The following is an 11038-nucleotide window of genomic DNA, read 5'->3' on the forward strand; positions in this document are numbered from 1 at the left end:
GAAGATTCTCGGTTAAAAAATCAGAAAGTGGTTGTTTATTAAATTTAACAATAAGCTCGCATTGACCGCATTACATTCCACCGCTTGAAACCACATTGATAAGGTCAGGATGCATAAATAAAAAGTGACTAAGTTGGGATCGCGAAAATTACATTTGGCAAAAAGTGACTAAGACAGGGTCTATAATTGGCCAAAAAATAGACTATAGTGGGGTAGGGGCTCTGAGAGGACAGCGGCACATACCCAGCAAGCATTAATCCAAGTACTCCCCCCCCCCTCCCCCCACCTGGGTTACGGCAGACTCTCCAACCTCTCCACGGCAGCCGTGGCTTGAGATTTCTCTACCATCTTGTGAAAATTTAATTTGAAATCGATAAGTAAGCGTTTCTGGACTTCATTCTAAACACTCTAAGCTTTGTAAAGTGATTAGAACAAGTAGAACTGTACTCAAAACAAAGAACATGTGAATCGTTCATACCGCCGCGCCATGATTGTTCTGTTGACTTCCGTTGCCATAGAAACGGTGCTTATTTACGGTAATCTGTCAGCGGCCGGCCATATCTTGTTAGGCTCGCAATCAGTGCAAAACGTGCAAAAGCAAATAGCGACTTCAAAGAACGGGAATCGCCACCGCATCCTCAGGACTTTTTCCCTTACTGAGACCTGAAGCTTGATATTTCGCTGTTAAAACGGAAAGCGAACTGATTTAAAAGTTTATGTTCCTGTCGAAAGACCTCATCACTTGAAAGCACTACATAGGCGATAGATAACTTCCGCCCAGTTGTTCGAAGGCCGATTAGCGCTGACTGGGGCTAAGTTTTATCCGACTTTTCTTTTCTTTTGTTTAAAAGCATTTTATCGGATAACTGTCTCTATTCTTTTTAGAGCATCCAATCATAAAAATGTAGACAAAGAGAATCAAAGTTAGTGCTAATTTGAAGCTGTCATATCTCAATTCAAATTCCACACACTATCCCCGCTGGGTTATCTTTTGTGAGACAGTCCATGCTCAATAACTAATCACGATCCCATATTCGCCACACCGTTCAGTTGAAACATCAACGTTTCGCCCGAAACCAAGTCATATTACAACAAGGAGCTTCAATTCTATGCTTATATTTCGCAAGTACCTTGGACGGTGTGTTTTGAACGTTTTCGACAATCCTAAAGACAAACTGAATGCATAATTTCAATCTATTATTCAATAATGTAATAGACAAGCATACTCCTTAAACGACAGTCAAACTTCGTGGGTGCCCAAACTCCTTTGTAACGAGCGAAATACGGAACCTTATGGGATAAGTGGAAGAAAGTAGCCAAATATACAAAAGATCCCCTGGGGAGGAATTCGGGACGAGCCGAAGGAAATTCCGAGCCGGAGGTTAGAAAAATCTCACAAGGAGCCCCTGGTTAATGGTAATTGCATAAAATCTCTGATAATTAAAGACATATTTCCGATGATTAGAAATTATTCTTTCAATAAATGAAATTTGAAAAAAAAAATTAAAATAAAAATAACAGGTAAATACATAAGAGATGAAGCGTTAAAGAATAGGCTTTATTTTTTGTTGATATTCTCCATTACACATTTATTGACCCTTGTAGGAATGACTATTTAAGGAGACCTAAACCATTTAAAACGCCTATGCTCGCTTACTTCCATGAGGATGATAAAACTATTGCACAAAGCATTTAAAACTTCTTCATTAAAGCAATGAAATTCTGAAATTAAAGCGGGAATCTGAATCAAGCAGATTTGGTTCTATTTTACGTGCTTTTGTATTTTGAAGCAGTAGCGCTACACTGAATATATTTTTTTAAACTCCTTTGTTTTACTAAATTATCTATCAGAAGAAAAAAAAAGGAATCATTTAAGAATAAGATTTAGCAGTTCAGGGAAAGAAAGGGAAGCAGAAAAGCTAAAGAAAAAAAAACTAACTAAACAAATGAATTTAACAAAAAACATGCATGCTATTTAAAATATTGACGCTGCAGGTTGCTTCTCCACCTTTTCTAACCCCTGATAACATTAGCCGTTTGCCGTTTGCCGTTTCGATTCCATGGCCGGTCACAAAAGCTTCACTTAACACTTCACGAATTGGGGCCAATCACACTTATCCAAGGCTGCATTGAATCTAAGGCCAGCTGGACATTGCATATAATACGCTATACCATTACTGCAGCTTATGAACCCATAGCAGTTGTTGGGATCCTTGTAATCTCCATTTGGTTTTCCTCGGCAAGTGACTGAAAGGAAACGCAGATTGGAAAATCACATAATTATGGGTCACTTTGAAAAAAATACCATAATACTCTCAAATTGTCGTTTGGGCGGAGCTTCGTGTGGACTTGAAGTTCGAATTATCCTTTGTTCTCCCATCACGTAAGTTGCACGAACTGCATGTTTAATGGCCGATTTCCAAAATGAGTACCATTGTAATATAGAATGTCTTATTATTATTATTTTTTGGTTACAATGGTACAGACAAGTTTAGAGTACATATAGGGGGCTGGTAGTAGAACCTATAACCTTGTCTCTTGTCTAAGTCATTAAACTGCTATCCTTTAGCCAACGCTGAACGTTAAAACGTTAGGACCCGATGTCGTGTCACAGAAATAACAAAACGAGGTTATAAAGATAAATTTACCTGCACAATTGCTACTGTTCAATACTTACAGGGGCAATGTTGCTGGTTGCAAGCTCTCGACTCCACGCTCGGGCCACAGCAAGGCTTTCCACCGTAAGACGGAGGGGGGTTGGTGCAAGTGCGGACCCTGATTTGGATGCCTCCCCCACATGAAACAGAACAGGGATACCAAGGGCTCCAGGGAGACCAACCACCATCAACTGGATCTATACGGAGGTACACAGGAAAGTATGTACAATGCGGGCTAAAGTGATAGACAATAGGACAATTGCACGATGACGTCATTTTACTACAACTACCAGAATCCTTGAGTTTGTTGTTCTCTTGTGCAAATTAAGGCTATTGTTCTTTAATCCTCAGCGGGATTGACAAATTTAAATAACAAAGAAAAACCGAAATGAATTCTGTTAGTTGTAGTCAAATATCGTCATCGTGCAATTGTCCTATTTGCATGTCCGGAAAAAGTGATTTTAACTGGTTAGGTAAAACAGCTAGACTAGTGGGCCAAGTTTCAGTATATGTCAGTTTTGTTAGCAAAATCTAAGACACGCAAGTGCTAATTCTGCATTATGTATCCCTACTCTAACTCACAAAGGTGACAATGCAAGATGGCTGTTTCACATGATCGTCGTCGAAAGCTGCCATGACAACTAGCGCACACATTTTCATTAAGCGGTGGTAAGCTCGAAAGCTAAGCTAATCTGACCGCCGTACACCTCTAGCAAAGCCATTAATTTCTTCCTTTTCGTTTCTTCTCCTGTTCGTTGTTTCATTCCTACGTTACTATATGCAATGTCAGAATGTGATAAATATTAAAGTGTAAATGAAAAACTGAACTGAACTGAACTATTCTGCGAATGTTTTTGTTCTCAGGAGAGGCTGTAGTCCACAGTCCCCAATTTTGAACTGCTGACCGCGATAATGGTGAATAAAAATTAAAGGCTTACCACATGGCACGTTTTTACAGTAGTCACATTGATCCTTTCTTTCATTAAAGCACAGGTTAGCTGGACAAGGCATTTTGTACGGAATCCCATTTGAACATGAGATAAAACCATGGCAGGTATCGGGGTCTTTGTAGTCACCATTAGGTTTTCCATCACAGAAATTATCTAAAAGGAGGAGCATAATACATGTCTCAGTTAGTTCAAGAAGGCAAGGTATGCTAAGAATGAACTATGTCTATTAACCAGGGGCGGATCTAGGGGGAGGGTGCAGGGGTTGCGCACCCCACCCCCCCGCCCCCCACCTGAGATGACCTGTCGTTTTCTAATACAACTGGTATTCTGCCAAAAAAAAAAAAAAACTATGCGGTTTATTGGTGTTGAAGTAGAGCAAGTTAGAGACGAGTGCAGCCCCTCCTAATCTCTAAAATAGAACGTTTTCTAGAGTTTATAAAGCTATAAAATTCATCTGCCAGCCCTTTTGGGCCCTTCACAGACCAAAATGACAGATTTCCCTACCCTTTTATATACTTCAACTAATAAAATCCCTACCCTTTCATAAACCTGAAGCCTGAAAAAGATGTCCCTTTCGGGCGGAGCCTCCCTGTAAAGGCCAACATAGGGAGTATCCCCCAGAAGGGTGGCGTAGACTTACCACACGCAACTTTAAATGGGTAGTCACACTGGTGCGTCAATATGTTGAACCGCCAACCTGATGGGCAAAGCATTTTGTATGCCCTCCCGTTGTCGCATCTGATAAAACCATAACAGTTGTTGGGATCTTTATAGTCTCCATTGGATTTTCCATCGCAAAAATGTCTCAAAGCTACAAGAGAAACTTATTGTTAGACCTCTTGTTAGATCAGAGCTTTCGTTCGTTTCGTTAAAAAATTCCAAGACAGTCTTGCATTCTGGATTTCACGCTGTGCATTCCGGAATCAAGGTACTGCATTCTGGATTCTTTTTCAGTGAAACTTAGATTTTGGATTCGAATCGTTAGTTGAGCTGTATTCTCGGTTTTCACTCACGTGAGGAAAGCAGAAATAAAAATGGAAACCTTTTAATACAGAAAGTCTAGAATCTGGGAAATGAATAAAGATAAATATACAAAAAGCCTCGTCAAGAATCACGTCTATGCAATAGTTCATATGCGAGATATTCGGAAAAACGTTTTACCCAAATTTACAAAGCTTTGTATGGAGACGCCGTGTTTGTGTCCCTTTCAGGGGCACAAATATGGCCGCCGGGAACCAACAGAAACATCTGTTTTTGAGTTTTCCTACTTATGCGTGAATTCTTTGCTTGAGGAACTCATAAATACTAAGGCAATATTTATTCTAAGACAAGGAATGTTCAGATAGCAAAATCTCCAAAAATCCGTAATGTCATTAACCCACATAAGAGCTTTCCCGGCCGCCAGCTAAATGCCGCGTCACGCAAAAGCCTGGAAATTCAAGAGTCATGTATCGCAAAACAAAGAACCCTTTTGAACCGAAAATTTGTTTGTATGAAGGTTTTAAGGTGCTCTAAAATCACATGAAAGTAGAAACTCAGAAGAAGCGATAGTTTCTTAGTTTTAATTTTGGTGACGTCATGTGAAAACCAAGAATTCGGTATTCCAAAGCCCAGTATTCCTGATTTTACAGCAAACATTTTCTGGATTCTGGAATTCTGATTCACTTACGTTGTACATGGGACGATTTCGTCACAATAATGCGAGAACTCAAGAAGCCGTCTATCTTAAAATCGTCACGATGCTCACTTGCATGTCTACATTACCTATAGTTCCTCATGCCATTACCAAGGGTATCTTCTTTCTCCCACTGCCCTTTTTTTTTCCTAGGCAAAAATGCTCCCATAGGTTTATAGTTGATTAACAGCATTTCTTTTGGAGCATGGGTAAGGCCCATGTTTGGGAGCTAAAAGTGCGCATAAGAGGAACCATCAATATCAGTGATGATATGATAATGATGATGATGATGATGATGATTGACTTTAATACTTACGACATTGCACGTTTTCTGGGTAGTCGCACTTATCTTCTTTTTCATTAAACATTAGGCCTGCTGGACATGGCATTTTATATGGAATTCCGTTGGAGCATGCGATGAAACCATAACAAGTATCAGGATCGCTGTAATCACCATTGGGCCTTGCATCGCAAAAACGCCCTGTATCCGAACAGAAAATTTCAGTTAATAGAAAATAGGAGAATAGATTGTGCATCTATGTCTTTTTTTTTTTCCTCTCAATTTTTTTTTTTTTTTGCCATGTTGTATGGTATTTCTGCCTCTCACTCAGATATCCATCTAAACAGGAGACTGGATAAATAATTGTAATAAAAAATAATAACATATAAAAATAAAAATTTGTAGAAATGCATGAACTTTGGACAAGGATGGATTTAAGCAGATGGAAATTTTGAGTTGGTCTCAAGTTTCGCACGGAGTGGAGGGATAATCACATCCCCCTGTAGCAGACCCAATGAAACCCAACCAAGTAGTTTAATTTAGTCTAGCCATCAATAATTTAGCCTTCCCGATACCTGGCGAATAGTTTTTTTCTACCCGGCTATTTTTCTTTGTTTTTTTTTGTTGTTGTTTTTTTTTGTTGTTGTTGTTGTTTCCTCCGTGACTTTCATAGTGACCTTTTCAAAACCAGTGTATTTTGTTATTCATATTTATTTAAAAGAAGCAAAAATATAAAACATTATTACCACTTACCAAAAAAAAAAAAGGAAAGGAAAAAGAAAAACATCAGAGAGTAAATGTAATCGATCTCGCATAAAAAAAGTGTACATCTTTTAGTGCTTTCGTTAGAGTGATGTAATGTAATGTATAAATGATATCACTGCTTTGTTTTACAAGGCTTTTGTAGAGATCGTGACGCACTGGCGAGATACAGTGCCCTTGAACTGAGACCTTTTTTTTTACACCGCCCTCCCAAGTGCATTTTTACTCAAATAAGGCTAAAATAAGTAAAAATAACTGGACCTGTTATAGGCTGTACATGGCACAACACTGTGCTTATGAAGATGAAACCAACAATGTTCGCAATCATATTCACTTGGTTAATGTCCTGTGTAAGAAAGAAGAAATAAATGTTGAAATAAATGATGATAAACGATTTTTTACGCGGTGTGCATAGTGCAATGATCAGATCATATAAATATTTTACGTTGTAACTTATCAAATGTTTACTTTCAAAATATAGTCTACCCCCTCCCCACCCCTCTTCCTCTACCACACTACCTACTACCAAGGAGAGTAGAGTAGATAGGCAAGTCTCGACAGGCATTAAGTCTGAATGTATTAACATTGTATTTGGCGGGAAATGATTCATCGGTAATGTAAGCAGCTCGTTAGGTTGATTCAGTATTACTTTTAATTTTGTTTCGGCCGATAGCCGCATAACAACTGGCCGTAATCAATAATTTTTTTCACTTCTACTCATCTTCTGCCGGTAGCTCTCGGCCAAAGTTACTTTGTTTTGGTTTTGATCTCAACCAATCACAACGCACGATACCTATATCCAGAAATGGTTATTTCCCCGACTGTTAACATAGGACAGAGTAAAATTTTCCCCAAATGACTAGCCTGAAGTGTCTTGATATCTGCCTCAATGTGCAATTGGTGTCACGTTAGGAAAGAATGGACACGCAGTAATCCTGCTGGCAAGAAATTCTTTGCATTCGACTTTGCCAATATCCTTTTAACTTATACATAAACCATTTTTCTTAGTTGCTAACCAGATTTAAATTGCGTGAGCGCCAACACTGACTTCGGCCAGAAAGAAAGAAAAAAGGGATAAACAAGAGCAACATCTTCAACTCGTGACACAGCGGAAATGCGGAAGTAACAACCTGAAAGGAGACTATTGCGTTCCAAAAGAAGCAGTGCAAGAAATCGAGAGACCAGAACTCAGCAATTTAGCAGCTGAAAATATGGTCAACAAAACTAATTCGGAAGAGAATGATTCGGCCCAGAAGACTTGAAATCAAAATGAAACCCGCTAAGTCGATCAAGATCGCGAAGGACTTCAATTCCTAGGCTCAAAAGGTTAAGGGGGCGTATCCTTTGATTTTACTTCTATTTGTTTGCAGCTAGGGGAAATGGATAGGAAGGTGGGTCTAGCTTATTCAGGACAGGCTCAATCACCACACTGAGATAAATTAGAATTTAGCTCATCCATTTTTTTGCACGCGCTAGGGATAAAACGATAACACGAGCCAACGTCGAACCACGCAGGCCTTCTCGTACTATATGGTGTCCTTGCCACCATCATCCGCCTCCCCCTTTCCAGGGGTGCGATTTGTCACACTAACCAGATTGTTGCGTACTCCATACAGTAGATTTAAAAAAATAAGTGAGCACTGGATGTACGTTCTTAAATCTCATCTACATGGCCATGGTTAATGTTGACCAGCAGGGCTTGAGCAATCACAATCCCGTTGCTAATAATGATTGTCTAGCTGTTAAATACGACAATACGAAAAATGTATTTGTAGTTTAAGAGTGCAGAGAGCTGGCGTGAAAGAAAATCTGATTAGACTTACCTTTCAAAATGTTGGTGCAGCTCTGAAGTTGTAGTCTATCTGTAGATGATCACAAGGAGCGACAAAAAGCTGCTGGAGAATCAGCCGTCCTTTTATAATCTATCTTGAGCTCCACGGATCAGCAATTCTTGGAAGACTTTGGCTCGATGCCCTTCCGTTGTGTTTTCTTTGTGACAAGAGGTCTAAAAATATATTATTATGTTTCAAATAACCCTTGCTTTCGTAAGTTGCTATATGTGTATATATAGCAAGGCATATACTAAAATAATACATGTAGATACGTAAATTGTGTCTTTAATATTTTAAATTTAACGGTGATCGGCATCAAAAGGTAAAACGCATAGACGATCACACATATAATATTTCGAGTGTATCACTTTTTATACGAAAGTAGATCCTCTTCAATTTTTGTTTTTGTTTGTCTGTTTGTTTAGTTATTTGTTTTTTTCAAATTTTTTTTTCCCTAGAAAGAAATTGATCATGCCACTTTGTCAGGAACAATCACCTGACCCATAAGACCACAACATATATTTGTTTATCAGATGGTTTCAAAAAGTGCTCTTGGACAATTAATTTGTAAATAAAATAAATTAAACTGGTTTTCATTTCAATGCAGTACCGATAAATCCATTTCGTGACTCACATGTCGACTTGATCTGGGAAAGACTTTAAATTCTTCAAGAAGGTAATAAAAACATACGTGATTAATTGCAATGACCTTCCAACCCGAAGAGGTTAGGAAACCAGCCGAAGTTCCATTTATTAAAAGCCTTTTACATTGGTAGACCCGAAATCTAAAATGGCAACTCAGGACGCGGGTTACCCTAATAAAGGAAATTTCTACCTGTCTACCTGCATATCTTCCTCGTATATTTCAAATAAAGTTCATGAGAATAACAATTTATCAACTACACAGTTTCACTTTGTGTGTCTTATTTTTAGTCGATCTAATTACATTTCTGTGTACTCGGACGTTTCAACGGGCTATAACCACGTTACAAAAAGGGAAAATATACCTAACACGCCATAAAAATGATAATCAATATATTAAACTTGTCTGAAATCAGTTTTTTTCGAGTGAAAATAGGGTCATGTTGGTATTGAATCACCCTCTTCTAAAGACACATACACAGAATGTGAGGGTTTGCACGTTTGGGGTTACATACCACGTGGTCGCTTGCATTGAGTGCCATATAATATAACGTTTCTTGGAATAGCCGCAGCTGTGACAAAGACACGCTCACAAGCACATCACATGATTTGTTTTTAAGGGGAAATACCGGTTTCGTCGGATGATACTTTCGAAAACGTCACAGAGTTATTTGCAGCATACCATGAAGTATCTCGGAGCTGTGATGGAGTGGGAGGGGCGAGCCCCTGGCCCTATGTTTTAGAGCAATAACAGCAATAACAGCAAAAGCCAAAAGCTTAACGCGGTCATGGATAACAACTAAGCAAATAGCATATACTGGTTTTAATGGGGAGAGAGTGAAAGTAAAATGAATCTGAGGTCTATAACCCTCTTCTCTCTTTTAAGAGATCGTCGAGCCCTCGTACGAAAAAAAATAAATAAATAAAAAATAGACAGCGGGGGAGTTATTGACTGCTAGAGCACCGATTTTGCCAATCGTCAGAATGAAAGAATGAATGAATGAATCAATCAATCAATCAATAAATGATTCTGTGGACAGGCTACATTGGCCACTTAGATTAAAGGCAAGACTGATCGGACAGCCATGGATGAGTAATTTATTAGCCCCCATAATTTTCCCACGGAAAGAGTCACTGCATTCACACCCCCAAACTGAAAATCCTCCGATTTTTTAAGGCTAACGAATTTGGCGGACTTTTGTCTTGAACCAATCAGTATAAAGCCACTTAGTAGCTCTGGACAGGAGCCTATCAAATGGAGCCTCCATCTCCCATACAAGCCCTTGGAGTCAACCCTTTCCCGAGTAGATTTATAATTAGAACGGTTCCCAGGGGAGACTTCGCGCGCCGACGGTGGGAAGAGCCAATCACAACGACGAAATGACACTGCTATTGTACTTCATCAAACAGCAGGAAATTCGGTGTTGACAAGCCAAACACAATCATAAGCTAGTGAAACGTGACTTTAGCGTTTTCATTTTTGTTTTCGTTTTACACTCTGACTATGTAAACTTAATTTTGGTAGCTTGTCTCACATTAAGAGGCCATGAAGCTGATCTGTTACATGCATAATGATTAACTACTTCCTGCAGTCTGTAGTTCTGACAGGATTCGTTTTCTTTAGCCAATTTTTTTGAGCGTTAAGGTTCTTATTTCGGCTAAATGACTCAATATTAATCAACTTTCTAGTTTTTCAAGGTTTTTTTTTCCGAAATGCGTTTATCTAAATAAATACTTGTAGTCCTTGTGGTTGTATTGTCCGGCAGCTAGTGTGATGATTCCATGCTATATTTTGTAACGCCGGGCCCCGGCCATTGTTTTCTCGCAAAAAAGTGATCTACAGATGCGAATTCGAAGGAAGGAATTGAGCCTAAACTTCTACATTAACTGTTGAGAATTGTCCTGTTAGTCAGTCATAATTGTTTTGGCGCAGATACAATCCATTTTGTTTTTCTTGAGATAAGTGGGTCTTTGGACTGGAGCGCGATGTCACAAATTCCTTCGTTAGCAAATTACTTTTGAGTTAGCTTCACGGTCGAGCAACTATTGTCTTCTGTTCAACTTTTCAAGTGCCAGTTTTATCAGGCAACTCTAATGGTGATACAAGTCAGTTGTAAAGGAAGACTGCAATTTCTCAAATTTCGGAACTGAAGCATTCCTCGTTAGTTGCTACTTAGGTCATCGCTTTTGCACGCGGTGCTTAACTGGCGAAATCCACTCCACGGTGATGACAAAAATCA

The 11038-nt window shown here is 39.0% G+C and overlaps 1 protein-coding gene across 1 annotated transcript; it reads right to left on the minus strand.

Annotated features, from left to right (window-relative positions):
• Positions 1 to 1537: 1537 nt before the first annotated feature.
• Positions 1538 to 8285, minus strand: LOC140930935 (protein obstructor-E-like). The gene is made up of 7 exons (XM_073380650.1): positions 8148 to 8285; positions 6586 to 6670; positions 5599 to 5763; positions 4248 to 4418; positions 3596 to 3760; positions 2678 to 2854; positions 1538 to 2247 (listed from the first exon to the last, which is right to left on the minus strand). Exons 2-7 carry the CDS (start codon positions 6650 to 6652, stop codon positions 2084 to 2086), a joined length of 909 nt encoding a protein of 302 aa, XP_073236751.1. The 5' UTR covers positions 6653 to 6670; positions 8148 to 8285; the 3' UTR covers positions 1538 to 2083.
• Positions 8286 to 11038: the final 2753 nt, after the last annotated feature.

This window comes from Porites lutea, chromosome 3 (assembly GCF_958299795.1).
Source record: "Porites lutea chromosome 3, jaPorLute2.1, whole genome shotgun sequence".
NCBI classification, from domain to species: Eukaryota; Metazoa; Cnidaria; class Anthozoa; order Scleractinia; family Poritidae; genus Porites; species Porites lutea.